The 19,604-nt window shown below is 36.5% G+C and overlaps 1 protein-coding gene across 2 annotated transcripts; it reads right to left on the bottom strand.

The window, feature by feature from the left end:
- Positions 1–8,499: 8,499 nt before the first annotated feature.
- hgh1 (HGH1 cochaperone) lies at positions 8,500–19,471 on the bottom strand. Of its 2 annotated transcripts, none has more exon segments than NM_001002522.2 (7): positions 8,500–8,791; positions 11,361–11,483; positions 12,844–12,935; positions 15,470–15,568; positions 15,668–15,768; positions 17,897–18,506; positions 19,422–19,471. In NM_001002522.2, coding segments are annotated over 6 exon segments (1,134 nt in total). In that variant the 5' UTR covers positions 18,439–18,506; positions 19,422–19,471; the 3' UTR covers positions 8,500–8,614.
- Positions 19,472–19,604: the final 133 nt, after the last annotated feature.

Below are 19,604 nucleotides of genomic sequence, written 5' to 3'. Positions count from 1 at the left end.
CATAGCTGGTTTTGGCTGGGCTCCCAGCCTGGCTAGACTGGTCAAACTGGTTTTGGCTGGTCATCTCCCAGCCTGACCAGCTAAGACCAGGCTGGAAATAGCTTAAAACCAGCCTGGAAATGGCCAAAATCCCTCTAAAACCAAGCTGGTCAACCAGCTAAAAACAGCCAACCAGCCTAGGCTGGTTTGAGCTGTTTTTTTCAGTAGAGATTTCATCCATTATTTGTATTTTATTATCGTGTACCCTTACCCCCAACTCTTACAATAATGCAAAAACTATAACTGTAACTAAAACTGTAATTATACAGAGTATTACTCTTATTATGTATTAAATTACACATTAAATCATATTTTATTAATGTCTACAGCTACCCTAAACTCATAGTAAAGTAAAAACAGTATACCAAATATTATTCATTTTATTCATTAAATTACCTATTAATTTTGAACCTTTTATTGCAAAGATGCCACAGTTTAACTGTCAAACAGAAACTGAATAATAGCATTAAAATTCCTGGAATAAGATTGTGCAGTTTGCCTGTCAATCAAATGTTATAGTCAAGCAATGCTGGTAACCAAACTTATTACTTGCAAGAGAGAGTCAAATGAATTAATAAGCAGTTTTCAGAGCCATAGAGAGAAAGCTGCAACAACGGATGTCCAAAATGTTCGATGTGATTAATATGGACTCATATAGTTCTAGGAAGTGTTTTGCAGTTAATTTAAGTAATGTTAGATCATGTTAAAACATACAAAATCTTATTTTTAGAAACTTTGTATCTTTCAAAAGTATCGTCTTTAGCAGTAACTCTGCTGTAAATGCTAACTTTCGGGAACTATTGAGCGGCTCCATTAGCCACCACTGCTGTTGAAAAAAATGTTCTATTGTAGTCAATGGACTTGTCGCAACTCTCTCGGGTTCTTTTAAACTGAAGGAGTTAATTTCAGTTATGGAATCGATTCCGAACATTGGAATCGATTCTCAATACTTCTGAATGGAAGAACAGATTCTATTTGGAATTAACTCCAGGCTGTGTCTAAAATCCAGGGTATATGCAGGAATCCTAAAGGTAATTTCAATACATTTTTAAGACTTTTTAAAGACCTTCTTGGAATATTTTAGACCTCATCACCACTTCTAATCAGTATCAAACCTTTAACTTAAACAGTGGTTAATAAACAGCTGTAGTTAAATAAATTAATGCAGCACAACCATGCAGAACTCAGACAAGCTCGGAAGAAACAAAAGATTAAAGAATAAATTACATGGTTGTTTCCAGCGACAGGCTTCAGCCACTGTTTACACTCGTCTTTCTCCAACCAAATGTTCGCAAACTTACACTTTCCCAATTGCCGTCTGTTTCACTCTATGGTTTCGCTACATGTGGAGAGCGCCACATCACCTTCCCGCATTTGTCGCAAATTATGAGACATCACCCGGACGGAGGATCGAGCTCGCCGTTGTTAACATTAGGAGGAAAATAAATATATTTATGCTTTTTTGGAGTCAAACACTTTTTACAAAGCTTGAACAAAATTTAAAACCTCGTAAAATGGCGATTAAGACTTTTTAATACATTTTAAAAGCCTTAATTTTCTCGTAATTGATTTATTAACTTTTAATACTTTTTAAGACCCCGCAGACTCCCTGAAATCACATACTTCCCTACTATATAGTATGTTAAAAACAGTATGTGAGCCGAGTAGTATGTTCGAATTCATAGCATTTGAAAAACATTACGCGAGAAATAACCGAATGACCTACTACATCCGTCGAGATTCTGAAATTCACAATCCAATGCATGCTATATCCCAGGGGTGGCCAACCCTGTTCCTGGAGAGCCACCTTCCTGCAGATTTCAGTTGCTCCCCATATCAAACACACCTGAACCAATTAATTAGGACCTGAACACCACATGATAATTACAGGCAGGTGTGTTTGATATGGGTTGCAACTGAAATCTGCAGGAAGGTGGCTCTCCAGGAACAGGGTTGGCCACCCCTGCTATATCCCATGACGCAACCCGAGAGAATTCATGATTGACAGATATGGTATGTCCAAATTCCATTCATACCACTCACATTCATACTAAATACAGCATACTTTACAGTCATGTAGTAAATTCAAATGTAGTAGCATACACACTCCATTAGGCGATTATAGACGCAGCCCCAACCCTAACCAGCCTACTTTATATAAAAAGAAAAATCACTGCAAACTCTGAATCCCAAATTTAAACAGTGAACCCGAAATGTTCCTTTAAAAGAGGGCCAACAAAATTAAATGACATCTTATTGGCCTTTTAACTGCGGTGTTCAAGGTTGCAATAAAAACATCATTGACAGAAATACGAAAGCCAAACAAAAGGCAGACCGGAGCGTTCAGGAAGGACTGTGGTTTATCCCGCCGCACTAAACATTTCACGATCAGATTCGGTGATTTACACGCTGGCTGGTGTCGATGAGATGATCGGGGCCCGAGCAAGTGTGCAAACGACACCTCTTTCTTCCCTCGAAGTGTTCACTGCGCTCCTGAGATGCTCAATTGTGGTTTACAGCTGTTTAAACACACACATATCCTCCGTGTGGTCAGTCCGAGCGACCCAATTAGGCAGTAAAGCTGAACTGGAGAGGCGAATAAAAACCGAAGGAGGACCCCGAGCTGGAGGTCGCCCTGAAGCGCAGCCATTTTGGCATCAGCTGCTAGTCTGGGGGGAAACGGGAGCTTTTTTTTCCCGCTCCAAACACTGGTGTTACCCTGATTTATGGGCAAAGGGGTTTATGAAATGAAACGTGTCAGTTTTAGGTTAAAACTCATGAGAAGGTGAGGAAGAATTCACGAATATATCAGCCTTCATGGCGTATACGGTCAGTGTGGATGTTGTTTTTCTTCAGGTAAAGGAGACTCTCTCACTGCTGGATAATGTTTTCATTGACTTTTTAAGTACATGGTTGTTTCATAAATAAACAGTATGTAATTTCCACCACTAGAGGGTGTGTGTTCACAACAAACAACTGTGTAGTTTGATGAGGGCGTGGCTGAGTTTGGAATCAATGGAGTTGTGGTCTTCATCCTATAAAATTGTATGAAACCCCTGCAGAAATCATGTTGATTGAGCTAAAGTATTCAACACTTAACGGTGGCTCAGTGGTTAGAACTGTGACATCTCCTCACAGCAAGAAGGTTGCTAGTTTGAGTCCCGGCTGGGCAAGTTTGCATGCTCTCGCTGTGTTGGTGTGCGTTTCTTCTGGGTGCTCTGGTTTCCCCCACAGTCTAAAGACATGTGCTATAGGTGAATTGGATCAACTAAATTACAATTTGTGCATGTGAGAGTGTATGGGTGTTTCCCAGTGCTGGGTTGCGGTTGAAAAGGCATCCACTGTGTAAAACATATGCTGGAATAGTTGGCGGTTCAATCCACTGTGGCGACCCCTGATAAATAAGGGACTTACCCGAAGGAAAATAACCTAATCTAGCAGAGTACAGCTGAAAGCACTTGAAGCGTCTTGAGAGAAATGCTGTTGATGGATGAGCGCAACGAGGCATTAAAGCAGCAGAGCTTTTATTATGCCACAGTCCACAACTTCCAGTTCTCTAGCTTGTGATCATGTTAAGATGTATCGGCTCTGTGTTATTTGACTTAACACATTTTAGGCTTTCATTTTAATGCTGCTTTGTGCAGTCTAATAAAATGTACAACATATGAAAAGTCTTGATGCTGTTTCCAAACCACAAATCGAGGGTGTGTAAGGTCATTAGGATAAACACACAGGACTCGCTCTGTCACTGAGCGAAACTTCTTATATACGTAGCTCCTGCGACGTATTTGGTGCTTTCCAGAAATGTGTATACACGGGTACGTTTTCGGAATGAGACTGGGTTGTAAAAATAGGTGCACTACTTGACAAACAGTTTATGTTTTCACTTATAAAAACAAAAGGCTAATATTAAACCTAAAGTCTGAGTATTATTATAGAGGCCTGAAGCCAGCATAGTAAAAGCAGTGGTTTTTCTCAAAAATTGACCTTTTTGCAGTTATACCAACACAATCTCATGACAATTTGTAACTTTTTGATTTAGTGGCTAATTCGTATGAATTTGTACTATCTATCTCCTACAATTTAGTATGATTTGATCCCCCAATGGCGGTTGGGTTTAGGGGTGGGGTTAGGAGCCACACCTTCTTTTTGAAGTTGTACAATTTCGAATGACTGAACTTGTATGAACTAGCCGCTAAACTGAAAAAACGTAAAATACTTTGTTTTCTTGTGAGATCAGGCTGGTTGTACGCCTCATTTTCTATTTAACTATGAGGTTTAAATACCGCATTTAAAGCATTATTTGTAGCTGTATTAGCTTGTCATATGATTAGCATAACCACATTTTTTGATGTACCAAAATATTTCCTAAAGATTTAGAATAAAAAATAGGAATAAATTCTATTTTTTAAATAAAATTTTAAAATACAGATGTATTACATCATCATTAGAAAACAAATAGAATCTGTTAAAGTTCTAAATTAAAAATGTAGCCTACGGTCATTTATTAGGCAAATAACAAACATCAAACATTCCTCAGTCAGAATTTATTCATTTGAAAAAAATATATTTAAAACAATAATAATAATAATAGTGTAGAGATTAATTATTTTTTTGTAAAAAAAAAAATACATTTAATTGTAATTTAATTGTAATATGGGTCGCTTTTGGTGCTTCACAACTTTAATTGATCAGTTTTTGTGTCAAGAATAAGGTCAAAGTTTTAGAATAAAAGTCAGTTATAAAATATTGTCTCTATTTAAAAGCAATACAGTAGCGAAAGATGACTTCACTTGGTCTTAAAGCCTTTTTTCAATGTTTTCCCCCAAATTTTAGATGGCATAGCAGACAAAATAGTATAAATGAGCTCACTTATGGGATAAATTCGGGATCTTTGTCAGTAAGGGGTGGGTCTTTCGAATCACCTGAACCCCCCCTGGCATTTCAGTTTTAGAGTGGCTAACCAGTTAAAAAAAAACCTTGAATGCAGTTTTCAATCATCCTATCCATGCAGACCATAATGACGATATATGAAAGTTTTTAGCAGCTCCGTCTAGTCTAAAACATGGTGTGACCTCGAATCACCCTTACATTTCTATAGTTCAAAAATGAATCAATTTGACTCAATCCATGCAGGATATTAAGACGTCTTGAAATGTGGACCACAGTGACGTGATGATAACCCCAATGGACATTTACTCAAGCACCATAGTTATATTTTGACTGATTTTACAGTAATTTGTTTTTCTTCCTGCTGTGGAAGCTGTTTTCAGCGGCTCACGTCCATCTGCTTTCTCTGGGTTTCCTGGTTAATTCTCTTTCCACCTGTCCAACATCTCAACTCAGTATACCACCAACATGCACTTTAACACTCACCGGCCTGTCAGAAAGATGAACACTGCCTGATTAATGACTTAATAGCGCACTCTGACTCAATGATGGAGACTGTTTCAGTCATAATCTAATGCTTTTTAGCCCTGCATCAATTTAAAAGGATTATGGGTCTTAGACAAGGATGAAACAGTATTTAAGATGTTTTACACTTTCATAGTTTCTAGCAGCATCAGTCCTGATGATAATCACCAAAAAAATCTGTTTATTTTAATGTTATTTTAACTTTTTAAATAACAGTTTATGTTAACATGTATACATTATGCCACTGTTATTGTTTTTATGAAAAATACCATTTATTTTCAATATATTAAAAGCTAAGCTGATTATTTTTTAATTATTATTACAGCTTAGGTTAAGTTGGCAACCTTATTTTTGATCCATTATTATTTTTTAGTGCAGTGTTACATTAAAAAATCCACACATGCAACTTTATCAGTGTTTATACAGAGAAAACCCTCTGATATCAACATTAATCCACACACATACATAATACTAATTTAATAATTTTAAGAAACCTGGAGAAAAAGTGATTACCTGCACCACAGGACAGACCTGAAAAATATGAGGCAAAATATTTTACATTGAAAAAAAAAATGTTTAATAAAATGTTAAGACTTGGCAACTAAAGGGAACACTGTTAACAAAGAATGTGTCTTTTTGATTAATTACACAGCCTGGGATTATATAGCGCTTTTAATAGGTTTCAGTGGGAACGTTGTGTCCTGAGAGGAACTTTTTGGTTGTATCCAGTAAAAAAAAATGAAATGGAGTGAAATAAATGTCAATAAAAATACAACTAATATAGGTTATGCTGTGTGCATTTATGGCAAAAATTATCACAAAAATACAGCAAAAAAAAAAAAAAAAAAACGCCCACAATCCCTGCTGATAAATCCAACTTAAACCAGCCTAGTATAGTTGGCTGGTTTTAGCTGGTCAATGAGCCTGGTTTTAGAAGAGGGGTCTGGCTGCAGACTCGGTGCAGTGCAATCTGATATGCATCCAATGCTTTTTAATGCGCTCACCTTACCCCACCCCTAACCCTACCAGTCACAGTGACGTCAATCACTCCCTTGAGTACATTGAGTCTGTCATTGCATCGCTGAGTGATGCAGCATTATAAAGGCTGCATCCAGATACTATTGGGTTTTAGAATGGTTTTGGGTAGGCTGGTCTTAGCTGGTCAGGCTGAAAGATGACCTAGCCAGGTGGGAGCCCAGCCAAATTGAGCTATCCTACCCAGCTTAAACCAGGCCGGTCAAGTTGGTTTTAGCTGGTCATTTTCCATCCTGATCAGCTAAGACCAGGCTGGAAATGCTGGAAACCAGCCTGGAAATGGCTAAAACCCTTCTAAAAACAGACTGGCCGACCAGCTAAAACCAGCCTTAGGCTGTTTAAGCTGTTTTTTTTTTCAGCAGCGAAGGAGAGTCTTTAAATTGCAAACACAAATTGTATTACTATTTTTGAGACTTGCAGGCTTTTGCTTTAAATTGTACATAAACATAAACGTACTTAACAGTTCTATATTGTAACTATTTTTATATGATATATAATTTATATTTCATTAGAGTGAAAACGTCGCTAGCCCTTATGACCACGATTTTGGCACTACTGTAATGCTAAGTGCTAAACTATCAGAACCACACTCATGGTAAGATTTAGATACATATTTATCGGTGACTTTTATTGTAAAATATGCATGTATTTGTAATAAACTTTTCCGAGCAGCAGAATGTCGTCTTGGAACCGGCAGAGAGGTCAAAATTACCTTAAAATCTGATGAACGATGGATGAGTTTTGAAGTTGTATTATTATTATATCCACACGGCGGCAGCAAAATACCACTTGGTTTTGTTTTCATCATCAAGTTTAAAACTACCAAAACATTTACACGACAGAAATATGCGTAGATGACCCAAAACATACTATAGTATAAAGTACTATAGTAAAGGATCATACTCTATATTATATTTACAACACTGTTAATGAATGCTAAAGAATACTGTGGTAACAGTCAACTGTGACTGGTTATTGTAGTATATTTAGTTTTTGCTACAGCAAATGACATTGTCATTTGAAAATCACTTAAGAGAGAGTTTATTTCTTTATAATGGAATATGTGGAAAATTAATCTCTGTTTACATTTTACAGTCTGTAATGAGTTATTGTGAACTCCATTATCCAGCTTTAGCTATACTTTAATATCCAGCCATAATCAAATTGAGACAAAATCAGTGTTTTGGCACAAAATAGCTGGTTTCTTGTCAGTTCATGTTGATTTAAATGTTTGACCACTTGGTAATACAACCTAGCACATACAACCAGATGAAAAACAACATTGTTCCACAAAAACCTCCCACATGTAGTATCTCACAGTAAAAACTGTAGTGTTTCTGAATTATACTATAGTAAAGCACTTAAATTAGTGTGTTGTGTGGGTATTCTATAGTTATCAATATAAGAACTAGAGTGATATAAACAAATGACTTGCTACCCTACTGAAAAAAACAGCTTAAACCAGCCTAGGCTGGTTGGCTGGTTTTAGAGGGGTTTTAGCCATTTCCAGGCTGGTCTTAGCTGGTCAGGCTGGGAGATGACCAGCTAAAACCAGTTTGACCAGCCTAGCCAGGATGGGAACCCAGCCAAAACCAGCTATGTCCAGCTTAAACCAGACTGGTCAAGCTGGTTTAGCTGGTCATTTTCCAGCCAGACCAGCTAAAACCAGGCTGGAAATGGCCAAAACTCCTCTAAAACCAGGCTGGTCAACCAGCTAAAACCAGGCAACCAGCCTTGACTGGTTTAAGCTGGATTTTTCAGCAGGGTATCGAAAAAAACTAAAGTATACTACAGTATTTTCACAGTTTATCAGTTCACGATAGTTAATACGACAGCATGCTGTAGCATTCATAACAAAGAGTTGTATATATCATAATATATTTACAGTATAATACACTTTACTACAGTATGGTTCAAAAACACAGTAGTATTTATATACAAAAAAAAAAAAATCGCTGTAGTATTTTTCTTTTTCAAGTGTAATGTATTGTGCATCATAATCAAGCCAAAGACATGACAACATCTTTAATTATGATCCTCAGACACTCATTTTCATTTCCATACAGATGCTGTACATTCGACATTGATATAGTCTCTATTTGAGTATTGTAGTTCTGATGTGTATTCATCTCTCCAGGCCTTCCGGAGATTCATTCTGGCTCTTCTCTAGCTCCTGTTTGTCCTTTTCCATTTGCTCCTGCTCCTTGGCGTCCAGTTCCTGGAGTTTTTCCTCCACGTTTTTGGGAATCTCCACCTCCATCAGGTTCTCCATTCCCACCTCCGGCTCGTCTCCAATCAAAGCCTTAATCGAAAGACACGCACAATTGCACATGAAACCCGACTGGACCTGAATAGCGTTCGAGAGAAGCTAACGAGATGCCAGACAGCACTTCAGTTTTACTGTCATCCCCAAGTAACAATTTCGGGAACCCGACAACATGGAAAAAACCCAGTAACTTGATAGCTCCCAAAGTGTGGTGTTAGTTTAAAAACTGCTGCATTAAGAAAAAGCGGCCATTAATCCTGGATAAATATTAGCCACAGCATATTAGCTGCTTTTATTGATGCTAATTAAAACGGTTGGGTTGAGGCAAGCGGCCGAACCGCTGCTTCTGGCCTGCAGTTCAAAAGGGATCTCCCAGACGTTATGGAGAATATCATGCTTTAATAGGAGACCCTGTGACATCTTTTCCATGGGGCTGTACCCAAATATACGCCTGCCACGCTGCAAGGAACAGGCTTTTTCCACCAAATTAGTGTCTCCTGGCTTATTTTGTGTGTCAACCAAGCTCATAAATCCTGGTTTTGGAGGATTGGAAGTGATCTGCATTCTGAGTCTACTAAAGCACAACACATCCACAGAAAGTTTTGCATGCGATGAGTTTTGCTAAAGTGATGCAACAGACATGTAATTGGATTGAAGTGCATTGATTTGAAGTGAAATGGAACCTAAATGTACCCGCAGCAAAGTTCTTTCCGCTCTTCGTTTAGGATTTAATAACTGTTTGATGTAACTATACACAGTGGGGTATTGTTATAATTTGTAGCATCTGCTGCGTCATGCTTGGTCCCTTTATTAGTCTGGGGTCGCCACAGCGGAATGAACCGCCAACTTATCCAGCACGTTTTTACACAGCGGAAGCCCTTTCAGCCGCAACCCATCTCTGTGAAAATGCTAGCTTCAACAATTTTTAATCACACATTACATGTTTAACCCTTTAAAGGCTGGGACACACCTAGCTGATGGCTATCTTTTCATCCAATAACGTATAACTGGAATATTGCGTAAAAGATTTGCAAACAATGCAGCGTTTTCATCCAATGAGAACAAAACCGTCACTAACTAAAAAACAAGAACATTAAAAATAAAAAATATATATAAATAAAAATATAAGTTGGTAGGAGAAACTTTTTCTTATATAATTAAAATTGTCCACCAGATCATCTTCCATTATTAGAATTTATTCATATTTATTCATAATTTATGCAAATGTTTTCAAACTTTTCCATAGACCAGTCAACCTGTAAACCAAATTTGTTTTTACAAAATAAAGGAGTTTTTGTGAAACTGCAATAAAAATATTTCAATTAATGTGGTTTGGAAGGTTAACAGTAACACAGCTATGAATAAGTTTGAAGGTGTTTACTAGCGTATTTTCCTGAAAACTCACAAAAAAACGAAACAATTTTGGACAAAATTGTCACATCAAAAAGAACCGGCTGCATGTACTTTATCCTGCTTATGACATGGATATTTTCCACAAAACATTAATCTGAACTATGGCTGCACAATATATCGTTTCAACATCAATATAACAATGTGTGTGTCCACAATAGTCACATCGCAGAACAGGCAATGTTGAGTTGGGATTGTAGTTGATCAACAATTTAGAAAACATGAGAATTGTGGTGTAAAAATTCAGTATAGTATATTCCATACTATACTGAATTAAATATATCATAATAGAGTGAAACTTTATAATTTGCATGTGTTTCAAGGCCATTTTAATTAAGTTTAAAGCATCCGGGAACAAAAATCTACAACATTTGTAACTGTAATGAAGAATGATTTTACTGAATTATTACAATGATGACCATACAATGTTGTTTTACATTTCATTACTCAATTTCTATACTGTTAGACTCATTTTTGTTTACTTTTTTCTTTGCTCTATTGTAATTATTCTTGCTTGCATTTTGTTTATTATATTTATACATGACCAAAATCACCCCAATCATTCTAAACTCAAGATTTCTTTCAAGCCATCTGGTAAAATTGTATAATATTGTATTAATATTTATTGCAGAAAAACAAAACATCACAATGTCAGATTTTTCCAATATCATGCAGCCCTAATCTGAACTGTAATAATTTAAAGAATCATAATAGATGAACCTGGAGTTACTAGTTTAATCAGTTGTTATAAATCACACTGAACTGAGCTAAACTGAACTGAACTTAAACACTAAAAACTGAACTACACTGTTCCAGTTACTATGACCATTTGTGTGAAGCTGCTTTGACACAATTAACATTGTAAAAGCGCTATGCAAATAAAGCTGAATTGAATTGAATTGAATTATACAACTATAACACAACGTGGAATGACGCTATTGACCAATCAGAATCAAGTATTCCAGAGGACAGCTTAATAAACCAAAACTACACACAAACATGAAGTAAAATGGTCTCAAAACATTGCCGCATCGATCATCTCGAATTGATTCGTTGCCAAAACATATTCTGGATTTGCTTCATACGTGATCCCTCCATGCATAAAGCAATCCCAGAATATATTTTGGCAAGCGGTGGATTCAATTCAAGCTGCCGACATTTATTTTTTTGTTGACAAATGTAAATTTTGCTTTACCTGGACAAGTTTCTCACAGGCTGAGATCACATGCGGATCCTTCTCCCATTTGTGAAACTCCCTCATGATGGGATAAACGTTCTTGCTCTTCAAAATCTGTCGGCCCACTTTAGTAGCTGTAAGCTGAGCACAAACAGACCACTGAGAAACCAGACGAAACGCCAGACAAACCAATATACAACATCTTTAACCAGCAAGGATGCATCCCATTGGTCAAAAGTGACAGGAATTACTTTTTAAAGGGGAGCTATTGTGCAAAAATCACTTTTAAAAGGGGTTTAAACACAGTTGTGTGGCAACAGTGAGTGAATATAGCCAGCTTCTAATGGTAAATATTTATTAATTAAATTTTTTTATAATCACACTTGATAAAAACAGTCTACAGAAACACTTTGATTGACATTCTCCCTTTGCCAGAGGGGGAAAGCCCCGCCCACTGGTGACCATCTCTCCCTCACTAGCATAAAACGTTAGTCTTGTTTTTGAATCTGCCACTACGCTGACACACAGGCATCTGTAGCTCCGCCCTCTTTTAAAAAGCGCACAATCTTATTTAAATTTAAAGTGACAGTCACCAAATAACCACAATTAGGATCAAAGCCTAAAAGGGGCCGTTCCAAACAGTTATAAAACATTATTAATGTGGTATTTTGAGCTGAAACTCTAGAGACTATTTTATATCTTGTAAAAAGGGGCATAATTTGTCTACTTTAATGCTACAAATGCCTGTATTTCATATAAATGCTTAATATTTTAATAATACAAGTTTTCACAAATTTAATGAGCAGCACAGCTTTTTTAAAAACATTTAAGGATTTTACTTCATCATATTATACTCATTTCAAAAGGATCGCATGGCACTGAAGTGAAAAAAATACAATTTTATAGCATGTGTAAACAAAACTCTTAATATTGAAGCAACATTTCACAATATTACTGCATATAATTAATATTACTACAAATATTAAAGGGGTCATAAACTGAGAATCCAAAATTCCCACAATATTTCGACATATAAGAGCTTGTAGTACTATGAAAACATTCTGTGAGTTTCAGAACTCAAAACTTTGTCTTTCTTTTAAAATAAATCAGCCAAAACCAAATTACAAATTATGGAATGTTCTACTTTATGATGTAATAAGGTTGATAAGCCCCGCCTCCACAGAAGAATGATTCTACTAGTATTAATATGCAAAACTGTTAACCAATCAGAGCAGTGGGCTTCACTTTTGAGTCTATACTAGTCTCTGACTCATTCAAAGGGTGTTCTGATGAGAGAGTCAAGAACAGGAAATAGTTCATTACTCCTAAATTACGATGCTTTTGATGTCAAAATCTCGATAGTAAAAAATAAAAATAATTAAGTTTGCGAACCTTTTAAAGAAATCTCACAAACTATACACTTTTGAATGCTTATGTCCACCACCAGTAACTAAAAAAACTATTTATATATCTGATAGATGAAAGATTTAGGATCCCTTACAAGCATCAAAGTTTCTAAGAGCATCTTGCGGATGTCAGGATCTTCTTCTCGCCTTTTATCTTCAGGCAAATACTGCAAGTCCACCGGCAAACCTGTAAAATACAGCCGAAATTTAAAAAGGGTAAAATACATCAATGTGTAAGATTGAATTGCAGAGTTACAACCAAGCAATGTTTGTCTGTGCAAAACTTTGTCATAATCCTATGTCCTGTGAATTAAAATTTTTGTTATTATCAATGTGTTAGTGTTAAGGATAGCTATTAGCTAGTTTGCTATAAAAGCTGTGACAAAATTAGCATTTAGAAGATATAAACATAGCTGGATCAATGATTTTTTAGACATCACCCCATGCTTTAGTTTCTCCTCAAATCTTCTGACCAATCGAATGCTCTCTAGTATCTGTCATGCCCCGCCCCCTTTAAGACACTTCTCATTTGCTTTTCATTTGACATGCTTGAGCTCAACCACTCTCACTGGCAGAGCTGTTATAAAACAAAACGCTATTGGCTGTTGTTGTTTTTTTAAGGGGGGAGGAGCTACTATATGTCCCGCCTACTCTTCATGTTTCGGTTGAGATTAAGTCAAACATTGAATACAAAATAAATCACATTTCAAAGCTTTAAATAGGAAAATTATCAACTATTTTTTTGGACATTTTTGAATGAAATGCTAATGGTCATATCCAAATCAACTCATTATGCTAAGCTAAGCTAAAAGTGACCCTGCTAGAACAAGAAATCTGCTGAATGGATTTAAAAACGATTTAACTCTAGGATACTTATAAATTCATTCATTTTCCTCTGCTTAGTCCCTTATTTATCAGGGGACGCCACAGTGGAATGAACCGCCAACTAATCCAGCATATGTTTTACACAGCAGATGCCCTTCCAGCTGCAACACAGTACTGGGAAACACCCATACACTACACCATACATTCAATTCCCCTATAGCGCATGTGTTTGGACTGTGGGGGAAACTGGAGCACCCAGAGGAAACGTTCACCAACAAGGGGAGAACATGCAAACTCCACACTGAAATGCCAACTAGCCCAGCTGGGACTCGAACCAGCGACCTTCTTGCTGTGAGGCGACAGTGCTAACCACTGCGCCATCATTCCCCCCTGAGACTTATAAAATGAGAATTTATTTTAAAATAAAGGTGGACTGTTCCTTTAAGGGATTGTTCAAATCTCAGAACGAGCAATAAAAACAAGGACCATTTGCCAATTATGCTGCGCACGCTAGTCCAAACATGCTGTAATAATATTAGTCTGAGGCTACAGCGATACAGGCTTCGCAAGCACTTCATAAAGGTCTCATAAGGTCACTTATTAACTAGGACGGTTCCTCTCTCTTTTCACAATGTGTTTTTCAAATGCTTTGGTCAGAGCAGCCTGGTGCAATAAGAGGAAAATATGTTATATATAAACTTCTCAAACAGCTTTTATGAAACCGCACGCTTTTAACAAAAATCTCTGGCTTCGCAAATTCACAACTTCCTGCTGTAATGGCAGAATTTCCACTCTGCTCGGTCCATTTTCCCTTCACATGCTGTGGAAATACAATAAAGCTTCAAGCTGAAGCACAACTAAATGAGCAAACAGCGGCATCTACTGGATAAACCAGAGTGAAGCAGAAGACTCAGTGGTTAGCACTGTCGCCTCACAGCAAGACGGTCGCTAGTTCGAGTCCCAGCTGGGCCGGTTGGCATTTCAGTGTGGAGTTTGCATGTTCTCCCCGTGTTGTTGTGGGTTTCCTCTGGGTGCTCCGGTTTCCCCCACAGTCCAAACACATGCACCATAGGGCAGTGGTTCTCAAAGTTGGGGTCGGGACCCCCTGGGGGGTCGCGTAACAATGACAAGGGGTCGCTTGGTGATTTCCAAAACTCAAATAAGTTTTATTAAACTATTTGGATGACCATATTTGACTCATAACCCACAGAGGATAATAGTTGTGTTAAATACACAACAACATACAAATAAACAAAAACAAAATTATTATTATATTATTATTATTATCTATTATAAACAAATAAAAATCAGTCATCAGCCTTTACGTTTTATATTATAAATTAATAAATGAATATAAAAATATATATATGGTTAATAGACTGTTGCATTTATGTGTTGTCAATGTGCTCATGTTTATACATGCCTATAGTTGTGTCTACAAGGTTTATATATTTACAGTGTAACCACCTTGAAAAATGGGGGTCGCGAGTCACTGACATTGTTATTTTGGGGGTCGCAGGCTGAAAAGTTTGGGAACCCCTGCTATAGGGGGATTGATGAACTAAATTGGCCGTAGTGTATGAGTGTGTGAATGGGTGTTTCCCAGTACTGGGTTGCAGCTGGAAGGGCATTCGCTGTGTAAAACATATGCCGGAATAGTTGGCGGTTCATTACGCTGTGGTGACCCCTTATAAATAAAAGACTAGGATGAAGGAAAATGAATGAATGAATGAATAAATGATTATGTCCATTTGTTTCTGTCTTAAGTTTCTGGTTAAAAAAAGGAAAAGGAACAAAACTAAAATACCCTTGCTTCTGAATACCTGCACTGTAATGTACATCGTTTCATCAAAAACACTATTAAAAATAATAATAATATATTTTTTAAAGCGTCACCTTCATTCTCCTCCTCTGAGAGCTCCTCTGGTCCAGCCAATGGCAATAAAAGGAACGGTAAAATATCGACAGCATCGCTGAGCAGCCACTCATGATGGACTGTAAAGATAATACATCATATATGATTAGAATTATTGCTGCACAATATATAGTTTTGGGCACTAGAGATTATAAAGTTTGGTGAATGAACACATGTACCATAGTCAAAACAGCAGTTTCTGAGTGTTCCCACCACCCCTCCTCGTCTGGTGATGGACTCCTCATACTGTGTGAACGGCAGGAGTCTCTGAATCACACACCTGCACACACACACACACGCGGTAGACTATCAACTTTCACCGGCTTAGATACACTCGTAGACTGTAAAAAAAAAAAGTAAATAATCTGTAATAAACTCATCCCATGATTATAATACCATCTTTTTGGGTATGTACTACATAAAAGTCATGTTTTTGACCCACCCCTACTGAAAAAACAGCCTAAACCAGCCTAGGCTGGTTGGCTGGTTTAAGCTGGTCGACCAGGCTGGTTTTAGAGGGGTTTTGGCCACTTCCAGGCTGGTTTCCAGCCATTTCCAGCCTGGTCTTAGCTGGTCAGGCTGGGAGTTGACCAGCTAAAACCAGCTTGACCAGCCTAGCCAGGCAGGAAGCCCAGCCAAAACCAGCTATTTCCAGCTTAAACCAGCCATTTCTAGGTCTTAGATGGCCAGGCTGGAAAATTACCAGCTAAAACCAGCTTGACCATCTAAGACCTAGACATGGCTGGAAACCAACCTGGAAGTGGCCAAAATCCCTCTAAAACCAGGCTGGTCAACCAGCTAAAACCAGCCAACCAGCTCAGACTCTATAAGCTGTTTTTTACAGTAGGGACACCATGATTTTTTGTTTTCTTTATGGACCTATACCATGATAATACTATGCTTTTTGATATTTATTATTGTAATATCATAATTTTTATTACACTTCTTAAAATACCATGTTTTTGGGCATGTACAACTAAAAGTCATGTTTTTGACACCATGCCATTTTGTTTGCTTTATGGTCCTATACCATGACAATACCCTGCTTTTGATGTAGTAATTGGTCAAACGCATGGTATAATTATATTAAGAAACAAAACACATATTATTACCATGTTTTTTACTACAATATTACATTTTACTAAATGGTAAAGCCATATCTTGGTTCCTAAATTACATATTTTGAACATTTACCTTGATATTGCCATGTCGTAAATGCCAAAAAAACATGGTAATATCATGTTTTTGTTCCTTAATATGATTATACCATGTTATTTTGGCATTTACTGAAATTACATGGCAATCCAATGGTAAATGTCCAAAAAAAGCATAGTATCATTATAATAATGAACCAAAAACATGAAATTACCACGCTTTTTAAACTTTTTTTTCTTTGTTTTACATTTATTACATGGTAATATCATGTTTTTGGTTCCTTATTATGATTGTACCATGCTTTTTTTGGGATATTTACCATGAGATTACCATGTAATGGTAATGTCAAAAAATGCACGGTATAATCATATAAAGCAACAAAAACATGATATTACCATGTTTTTTTGGCATTTAATACATGGTTATGTCATGTTTCTATTCCCTAATATGATTATACCATGCTTTTTTGGACATTTACCATTCCATTGCCATGCAGTAAATGCCAAAAAAGCATGGTATAATCATATAAAGAAACAAAAAACATGCTTTTACCATGCTTTTTTTCCATTTATTACATGGTAATATCATGTTTTTGGTTCCTTATTATAATTATACCATGCTTCTTTTGGACATTTACCATGAAATTACTATGTAATGACAGTAAATGCCAAAAAATATGGTATAAATACATTAAGGAACAAAAACAAAACATACTTTTTGGCATTTACTACATGGTAATCGCCTCTTTTTGATGCTTTTTTGGATATTTACTATGCTATTACTATGTAGTAGATGCCAAAAAAAGCATGATATATTCATAATAGGGAACAAAAAAAAAGATATTTCCATGTTTTTTCTATTTTAATTTTTTACAATTACTACATGGCAATGTCATCTTTGATTCCTGCTTTTATTTTGGACCTGTATTCTGATATTATATACTATTTTGGTTCTGTGCCATGATAATACTGTTGTTGTTTTTTTGCGCATGCACTACAAGATTTTTGGACCATATCATTATAATAATATGCTTTGAAAGCAATACAGTTGTCTGTGTAACCATACAGTATTCTTACAATATTATTGGGTCATACCATGATAATAACATGCTTTGTAAGTAACACAGTTTTTCAGTGTAACCATTCAGTATTATTGGGTCATACCATAATAAAAGCATGCTGTGAAAGTAATACAGTTGTTCTGTTTTATTTTATTCAGTATTATCCTCCTCAGTATACGGCCGTGCTGCTCACCTGTCCTTGTCCAGGATGAAGTGTCTGGCCTCGGGCAGCTGTGTAAGGTTGGACAGCAGGGGCGCCAGATAATGCAGCGAAGCCTTCTTATTAAAGCCCTCCGTGCAGAAGATTTCCACCAGTCTGTCCAGTCCCACATTCAGCTCCTGCAGGGCTTTGAACACATCTCTGCATGTTTGTTCATGTCGGCTCAGGTTACTTAAGATTGTACAGATCCGATCCGAAAACACAAACTCCGGGTCCTGGAGCTTCGGGATCAGTTTGGACAGAATCTCAGTCTCTTTAACTAAAGGCTGATGGAGCGTTTCGTCTGCTGAGAGGTTGATCAGGGCATGAAAACAGTCCTTCACGATGGCAATGGAAGGGTCGCTGGTTAGAGTCACCAGGGCTTTCAGAAAGTCTGGTTTGGACTGCAGGTATCGGCACCCGTCCCTGTTCCCTGTGAGGCCTAAGATGTAGCCGGTGGCCTGACCTTTAACATCCGCTCTCATCTCAAGAGTGAGAAACGACAGCAGATCTTTAGCTTCATCCTCACTGAGCATCTCGGCTCTCGGGTCAGTCTGGTGGTAGTAACTTTAAGGTTTGTTCTTGATTTTTGTTTCAATACAAACTGCAAAAGGAAATACAGTTTAGCATATATTATAATATAATATAATATAATATAATAACAGCTGTAATCATAGAAATAAATGTAAAAAAATGACAAATGAGAATTAAAAAAAAAAAAACAATTTAAAAATAAAATCAAAATGTTAAATTGTACCCTTATTGTATTCCAAATAGCTTCAAATGTAACATGTATACATATTACTAATGCAATTTTACATTTCATTTATATATATATATTTTTTTTTGTTTTAGCTTTATTTTAATGAAATATGTTATACTCGTTTTAGTATTAGCTCAATATTAACACTGTCATATTCAATAACATAGTTTTATTCAAGCTGCAAATGAAAAAACGAATTGTTTAATAATAATATAATTATAATAAATAGCATAGCAGTAATTAATTATTATTATTATAATATTAAACCAAGACAGGCAGCTATAATCGCAGATTAAAAATAAGAAATAAATATTCAATGAATATAAATAAGTGCACTTAAAACAATTAACTTAACTTAAGCTAATTGTTTACTAAATACTACTTATACATTTATAATACTATGTTTTTACAGCATAACCAGAATCTTTCTTTATACAGAAACAATATTCGATGTCTTATTTAAAAGGTTAGGCTGTTTGACTGACAGTGTCCCTTGAAAAGTATAAATCTAAATTGATATGGTATTACCATCACCATACCATGGTAACTTACCACAGCAAACTCTCACTGTTTAAGTCATAATAATGATGGCAGTGTGTTTATCATAACAGTGCGAAATTATAATCATAACTGATCGAAGCATACAACTGGATGTGGAAATCTAATAATCAGGCCTAACATTGATAAACAGTTGTAAAGAGTGCAGAAAATATGTGACATAATTCAAAATCATTTGTTTAAATAGAATAGACTTACCACATTCGCGATATACAGAACACATGTGCGCTGAGCGTAGTTCCTAGTCTAGAAACTGACATATTCTTGATCCAATCAGATTGCACGTTAGACAAATAGTCCCGCCTTTTTTCTTACTCCCGGGAACATGATTGGCTCGTTTAACCCCCAGGCTCCGCATTTTTTTCTTTTCCTCGCGCTTTC

This window comes from Danio rerio, chromosome 19, assembly GCF_052040795.2.
Source record: "Danio rerio strain M-AB ecotype USA chromosome 19, GRCz13ab, whole genome shotgun sequence".
In the NCBI taxonomy this organism is placed as follows: domain Eukaryota; kingdom Metazoa; phylum Chordata; class Actinopteri; order Cypriniformes; family Danionidae; genus Danio; species Danio rerio.
The sequence above is the reverse complement of the archived record's forward strand: the minus strand, read 5'-3'. Positions and strand labels throughout refer to the sequence as shown.